General features: G+C 43.8%; 1 protein-coding gene across 9 annotated transcripts in view; it reads left to right on the top strand.

Moving 5' to 3' along the window:
• The first annotated feature begins 749 nt into the window (after positions 1-749).
• limch1b (LIM and calponin homology domains 1b) overlaps positions 750-8,229 on the top strand; it is a 161,407-nt gene continuing 153,927 nt past the window's right edge. For all 9 annotated transcript variants that reach the window (XM_083786082.1, XM_083786090.1, XM_083786083.1 and 6 more), the window contains exon 1: positions 750-1,044. In XM_083786082.1, the coding sequence (XP_083642208.1) occupies positions 931-1,044 (114 nt within the window). In that variant the 5' untranslated portion in view covers positions 750-930. The remainder of the gene's footprint in view (positions 1,045-8,229) is intronic.

Raw genomic sequence — 8,229 nt, 5'->3', positions numbered from 1 at the left:
CGTTCCCCCAGTCCCGGGAGGAATGTATCGGGGCTACAGATCATGACTTGTCTTGTATGATCAAGACAAGTAAACAATATATTAGGCAGCATAATGATCACAGGCTTTGATCAGGCTATAAACTTACATTTACGTTAGAAAATGCGACGACACGATGCTCCAAAAACCGTCTTAATTACCCGCCTGGAGTCATGCAATAACTTCAGATTCTCTCTTCCGGGATACGGGATTAATAACTCGGGAACGAAACATTCATTCATAGCATAGGGCGGCACATTAGGGAAACCGGTCACAAAAACGCCTCGTTCTGAACTCTAAAGCAACGATTCAACGAACTGCAATTTGGATTTCCATCCGACCGAGTCTCACTATTATGCCTGCTATAGCCCAAGATTTAGAGAGAGTTTTTTTCGATTCTGACGATAAAAAAACTCTACGAGTCTAAATCTTTGGCTAATATGCCTACATAGTAGTGAGGTGCAATATTATATACAGCCAGCCAGCAGAACAGATAATAATACCTTTAACGTGCGGGTGGATAAGGATTAGAGATTAGAATGAGTGTTCCCCTCCTGTGTGTGTGAGGTCCCCAGTGGCCGGTCGCCCTCATTGGCTGACGGCCGGGGATACGGAGCTCACTGCGGTGTGTGTGTGTGTGTGAGAGAGAGAGAGAGAGCGAGAGTTGGCCCAGTAGTCAAACACACTCACACTGCTGCCCACCGGCGTACACTACAGGCTGCTGCGACACACACAGAGAGAGAGAGAGGCAGGGTGTCTTTCTTCACGTTGAATCCGGTGGATTAACGAGCTTCACACATCCGTGTTCTAATTTTATTTTCTTGTTTTCATTTTATGCTATTATTACCAAACCGGGCTAATATAGACTAGCTATCTTTGTTTTGGAAGGCAGTCCTCCTGTCCTCTCAATAAATGGCCAGTCCGGTAGCAGCAGATCATCTGGGACAGTCTCATCAGCATCATCAGCATCATCTCAGTGACTCTGCAGCGGACGCCGCGTTTCTGGAGGCGCAGAAATGGATTGAGGTGAGTGACATAATTAAAAATGTATCACCAACCATACCAACACACACACACACACACACACACACACACACACACACACACACACACACACACACACACACACACACACACACAGAAACAGCACAACAAACTCAACATTCTGTATACCATTGTTGCTTCGTTGATTGAATTAATAGTGTTCTTCCTCGCTCATGCTTTTTGTTGTCTACCCCAGTTCTATTTTTAATGCTTTGTCACCTGTTGTTGAAAAAAGTGACGCAAATTCCGAGCACTTGAATTCGTTGCTTTTGAAGCGATGTTTGTGTGTGTGTGTGTGTGTGTGTGTGTGTGTGTGTGTGTGTGTGTGTGTCCAGTCCACTCCGTGGCTGCTGCGTGCGCGCGTGGGGCCGCTTGCTGCTGCGTGGACTGGACTGGACAACAATGAATGCATCATGTGGAATGGATTTTGGCCTCATTGCGAGCTTGCCGAACAATAATCTCTCAAATGGGGGTTTTGTTTGGTGGGGATTTGAATCACGACATTCACTGGCGGTGTTGCACTTGTACGTAGGCTACGGTAGTTGGCCTGGGGTAGCTGCCTGTCCAGTTCACCTCTTTTTAAACAGTTCATTTATCCCCGAGGAGGGAAATAGAATGGCAGTTATAGGCGAACCCTAATACTAAACCCAACTTTAGTTTATGGTCAGTGGCTGCTTGCTTTAAAACAGGTGCATAATATGCTATCTATCATGATTAGCCTATGGCTAGCCTATTTTCGACACAAATCTAAACCTGATCTGAACTTTACAAAACATTGATGCATGAGGACACTATAGGGCAGTCAGTCAACTAGTCTACTATATGTCTACTATATTTTAAGGCAAGGCATTGATGAATTGAAAAGGGTGGACCCAATTGTAAACAAGTGTAATGCAATTTATGGTGTCACAGTTAACTGTTTTTGTATTGAGTTGGGCTTGAAATACTGTACTTTGCCAAACTGTTAATAAATACTTCAATCAATTGAGCACATGATAGCACATCTTTTGTCATTTCACATGCTGAAGAAGACTAGTATAGGCTATTAAACGCCTAAACTCAATGCACACACAGTCACACAGTGACAGTCAGATTTGAACATTAGTTCCAGTCAGGCAGGCAGGCAGGCACCTATTTTATTAGACTGCTACAGTCCTATTTAGAAGCACCAAACTCCTTGGGGGCCCAGATCACTTCTTTAAAAAGCCACTACTTACCTAGAAGCCTAGCAGACATTTGAGTTACAAAAAGCGAGGGGAGTAGAGAGAGAGAGAGAGAGAGAGAGAGAGAGATAGAGAGGGAGGAGAAACCACTCACTTGTTGTTCTACCTTTCAACTTGCACAGGCGCACAACCCCTCCCTCCCACACACACACACCCGCCCGCCCCAGGGGACTGCTCTCATTACCTGTGCACACCTGGTGACTGTCCCTCGGACAACTCCAGGGACACAAGACGACAGGTCACTGGCTTCTTCAATGAATGAACGATCCCCAGCTGTCACACTTTATATAGCGGCTAAATCATGATCATGTGCGCAATTGTTTTGTTGTGGTGTTTGTTTGTTGTCATGACCCAAGGCTCTCAAGTGTCCAAACTTTATAGGGCACAATTGACAGGTGTGCGTGAGTGTGACTGTGGTTGTGTGTGCGACGTGTGCACACGCTTACCACATAAGCTTGCAAAGACACATACTGTATAGGGGTTTTAATGCGGTCCTTGTGACCCAACCCGACCCATGTTGCACGTCTGTGACGTTTCGAGCTGTACACACTCATCAAGTAGCACATGAGAAGGATGAAGGAAATGCACATCCAAAGTTGGGGCAGGTGCTGCTGCGGGAAACATGTAAAACACAAAGGAACGCTGACCGCTCTCACATGTAAATTCGGTGTTCAAAGCTGCTCTGAACTGCAGCTAGGACTGGCTGTTTGAACCCTCTGGGGAGGGAGGATGAAAACCCACTGTTTAGTTGGAGTGATTGATTTGTGCCATATTTAGCCACAGGTCATATGACTCACTGTGTTTATGGATGGACACACACACACACACACACACACACACACACACACACACACACACACACACACACACACACACACACACACACACACACACACACACACATCATCCCCCATCTGAGCAGCCCTGATGAACTATTGAATTGAATTGAGCACAATTGTTTCACATTATTTGCAGTATTCTAAATTATGCTGGGTCAGCAATCAGATGAATGCCACTTTCTGTGGTAAAAAAATCAGTGTTGAAAGTTTTCTTTCTTTCTTTCTTTCTTTCTTTCTTTCTTTCTTTCTTTCTCCAGCCACAGCTTTCAATCTTTTTTTGTTCAATCCAGAACTCTGTTTTGACTTGTTCAGAGTCTGTTCTCCCTAGCACTACTTTGTGGTTAATATCTCTCTCTCTCTCTCTCTCTCTCTCTCTCTCTCTCTCTCTCTCTCTCTCGCTCTCTCTCTCTCTCTCTCTCTCTCTCTCTCTTTTACCACCCCCACCTGTCTCAGCAGCATGGTATGTTGAGGAGTCTCTCTGAACAATACAAAGCTCCGTTGTGTTATTATGGCTGAAAGGGAAAGTGATACCATCTACATGTCAGTGCCTGATATTGTTTCAGTGATATCATTGTGTGTCGGCCAATTCGCAGAGGACCAAGAGTTCAACATTGTCTATTCAATTGTTGTCAATCTTATTGTCAGTATTTATTATGTCTTGTATAGGTTGTTTTTGAATGAAAATGTTTGTGTATCTTGCTACAGTATACAGTACACCGATAGAAATACTGATTGGTATCGTGATCTTTACTCATTTCCCCTTGAAAGTTGCCGTTTTGAGGCTTATGAATCGTGATATCCAAAGTGTGGCTCATGGTCTGCTTTCCTGATGTTGTTTTAAACCAGTGCCTCTCAAAAATGCTCATCGTGTCAAGCACACCCAAATTAATTTGTATTTGTCCGCGAACCCCCATCTGAAAATATGTAGAGATAGAGGTGGAGAGCGCCCACATAGCCTACATACTGTAGAACAGAGAATTGGCGAGAGGATCCATTATGTCCCAGAAGTACTGTGACATTGAGCACACTAGTCCACCAGAAATAGTTAATCTCAGACCTGTGTCATTCTGAATTCTGCTTTGGTCCAAACAGAAGGGGCTTCCAGTTTAAGAACCCACTAAAATAAACTGCCTAAATGTAAACTTACGCATTATGAATTATAATGTCAAGCGACATTGTAGTCATGAAGACCCATATTCAAAAATGTTTTTCAAAATAGTTAAAAAAAAAAGACAAAGAAGTTTAGGGATAAGGGGTTTAGCGGTGACAAGAAATTGAGACCGGCCTACCACAACCAGTGCGCAGATAGCAGAAACTCTACCACCCACAAACAAGCCCTAATACCACCACTTTTACAGAACAACATAAATGATACAAACCAACAGACAATTACACAACCCTTTGTAGAGGGTTTATTTGTCACTCTGGCACTGGCAGAATGGAACTGGCAGAATGGAATCCCTTCTAGGTTAGGATATGCATATCCATAACCCCAGTATGCTTGGGCCCTTGTGTGGGTTGTCCAATATCCCAAACGGCAATGTCTTTATAGAAACCACAGCCCTCGTCTCTGTTTGCAGTCCCAAGGCAGTTTTGGAAAGCCCTGTGTCACGTGCAAAGACAAACCGCCTGGTGGTGCAACCCCCTCTGAAAGGGTCACTCCCACACTTTAGGGCATATTGTCGCTCCTTACACCCAGAGTGAAATTGATGTGTTTTGATAGCGCCGGGCTTTTTGGTGTCAAGTTAGTTTCAAAGGGAGCTGAATATGCACGGCTGTGACTGTAAGCCACGGAAGAATGCAAAAGCTTAGTTTAGCGAGAGGTGCCTGTCAGAGAGAGAGAGAGAGAAGGAAAAAGGGAGAGAAAGAAAGACAGGTGGGGTGATGGGGTCAGTGAAGGATGTTTCCTTTATCGCACACGTTAAGTACAGTCTATTGAGCCAGGAATCCTTGGCCTATCACTATAACACTTTCTTAATAGCGCAACTTGAAAGATGAGCTTGTCTAAATTAAGACTTAAATCGGTGTTTCCGTTAAAGGCTGAATTTCAGGTCTTCAGCTAGGCCTTTACTTGTGGTGCGCCTCCATCTAAAAGGTAGTTATCAGAGCATCCACTGTTGGCGATTATGTATGGTGGCTGTATGCTAATTTACCCCAGGGAGAATAATGGAAAGTAAGGAGGTCTTTCCACCTTTCTTTCTTTTTTGTTTAATTAAATTTTTTACAGTTGCTAAATATAGCCAAAGACAAGTTTGAGGACAAGCTTGTAGTTCTAGTTGTGATTTACAGAAAGAAGTCTGTGAAGTTGACTATTCTGTCTTTTCCATTAACAAAAAGCCCCACATCCATATGAATGTATTCTCTATTTGTATACACTTCAGTGGTCTGTGATCCTTCTTAAATTAACTTCATCAGCCACAGCTGGTTGAGGGTAATGTGGGTAAAGTGTGATCTACTAAATATAGGCCCATGATTGGAGCAGTGGGGATAGTACTTCATTTTAAGTGCATGTCAGCTAAGCCCTAATTGTCTCCACCAGGCCGAAGGCATGGGGAGAGATGGGGAGTATGGCCCTCATTTATAATATGGGTGCACGCCGAAATTACCGCAATTTTCGGCATTTACCATTTCTGCAAAACCTTGAACTTGAACGTGAGCCAGGACAAAAATCACGTTAGGTTGGGAGCTGTCGTAGGCTTTTCCTTAGCTATTTTTCTGTCGTACACAAGCGGAGGAGCATTGTTTGACCAGCTGACATGCTGTCACAGGCATCTAAGCATATGTATTCACTCTAAAATGCTAATATAGAACTGTATGTAACTGTATGTGTCCCTACTGTATATAATCACTGTGACATTATACAAAACATATTTAGGCATAAATGGACTGCACGCCTTTATTTCCAATTGACAATGACAAGCATACAGCTTGCCTATTTGCAATTGTAGGCTATATAAGGCGTAAGGGGCTTAATCATTCACCATTTAAATAAGTGCTTTGACAGTCATTCATTTAAAAGCGAGATCATTTTCGGGGGTCGGGAGGACGGGACCGCGGCGTGCATTGCCAGCACATACCAGCACACATGCAAGCCTTCATCCATGTTTATGATTCGTTCATCAATGATCAAATCACCCCATAAACGTTGATTATGACTGCCTTGACAACATCCCTTTCATGCCAGCATCACTCACCCACAGCACTTATCACAGCAGTGCGCAGTCTCACTGATCGCCTTCGCCGTGCACTGTGCACGGATGGGTCAAATTAATATAGTAGGCTAGCCTACAAACGTATTCCATTCATGGCGATATGCAACTGTGATGTGTCATGTAGCCTTGGTGCGTGCGTGCGTGCGTAGACATTACAGCCACACAAGCGAGGCGAGAGGGAAACCGTGTAGGGTAGGCCTACATGCTATTATTTAATTCATGCAGGTTTTTGTTCTTTATTTATTTAAGATACACCACCAGTTGGGCTTAAGTTGCGTGTGCGTGCGTCTGTGTGTGTGTGTATGAGAGGGGGGGGGGGTAAGGCGGGCAGCAAGGCAAGCAGGGGGAAACCTTTTTATTTTATTTTTTCGTCATGTAAGTATGGTTTCCAAGGTCGTACTGCAGTTGTTCATGAGGGTGAGGCTTGATTTCATAGGGCGTGCCAGATAGATTTCAGCCGCCACATTTATTAACGTCGGAACGAAATTAAAGAAGGATCAGCTGTTTGCGATCACTTTATAAATGCCGTGGCGACGTGAATGTACTACAAAACCTACACTCGAATTTGGGGAAGATTTTACACTCAATTGATAAATGAGGGCCATAGTTTTGCACTCTGTCCGTCCGTGTGTCTGTGTGTGTGTGTCTGTCCGTCCGTTACCAGCTAAATTATACGCGCACATTTCCACTAGGCCGAGGACGACATGCCACTTAACCTTTTCCAAATCAGCCTCAGGGTGGCGCTATAACAGGCCAATTCCTGTTTTTGTATACACACTCCCTAGAGGAGGACCTGCATTTCGGAATTTCCACATCTACCAGTTATAGTGCCACCATGAGGCAGATTTCGGCTAAACACATTTTATTTATATTAGTCGCACAGATTTCATCCAAATCTCACGCAATCGGTACACATGATCTCTGTAGTCATGTGATCAAGACGAGTCTGTTGGATTTCTCAGATTCTACACTGATTGGCTAACATTGCCTTCCAAAGTTTTCAGGAGTGGCCTGTTTTGTACAAAACGCTGCAAATCATGAACGCATGGCCCAAGTGCAGTGAAACTGTGCACGCATATTCCCACTAGCAATGCCACTTGACATTTTTCAAATCAGCCTCATGATCAATGGCGTAAGAAGAAATGGCACCCTTTTCACATTGGCCTATTATAGCGCCACCAGGAGGCCACAATAACCTGACCTGGCCTGGTGGAGACCTGTGCCCCGAGGGGCACTTTTTCCATAGTTATGTATGTTTCAGGCCATAAAATAATGGTCCTTGCGGTCTAAGCACTCACTCCACTGTGAAGTCATTGAAAGTAAGATGCCAATCATTCATCACCAATAATCCAGAGACCCTGATCCTCCTAATCCCAGTAAAAGTCTTCTCTGTCATCTCCCATGGAAGAACAGGCATGTTGACACGGTGATATTTAGTAAACCAGTGAGCACTAGTGGTGATTTAGAGAGCGCTGAGAAGATGAAGACTGAGAGCGGTGTCATTTACACATACCGTAACCCTATTTTGATCCCACTTTGTGACCCGGACCCGTGCTAGAGCAGAGTTTTTCAATGTTAGTCTAGTATCATTCCTGATCAGAATCTTGTCGGACATCAAGTACAGAAGATGTACACTGTACAGAATGCTTTCATGTCATGTCAAGTCGAGTCAAATTAAAAAAGAATTAACAGCCAAAGTGCTGTACACCAAGAGAACAAAACAAGTAACTACACATTGCACAATATAAAAACTCAGTTCGCAAAAATATCACATATATTGCACAACACATCATGGTTATAAAAAACATAAAAACAAAACAAAGACTGATATTTGATGGCCTATTACGTAATGGTACAACAGCGCCAACAACAGGACCCACGATACACATAAAT

Source organism: Protomyctophum parallelum (assembly GCF_964188405.1).
Source record: "Protomyctophum parallelum genome assembly, chromosome: 16".
In the NCBI taxonomy this organism is placed as follows: domain Eukaryota; kingdom Metazoa; phylum Chordata; class Actinopteri; order Myctophiformes; family Myctophidae; genus Protomyctophum; species Protomyctophum parallelum.
This window is presented reverse-complemented; position numbering and strand designations above follow the sequence as displayed.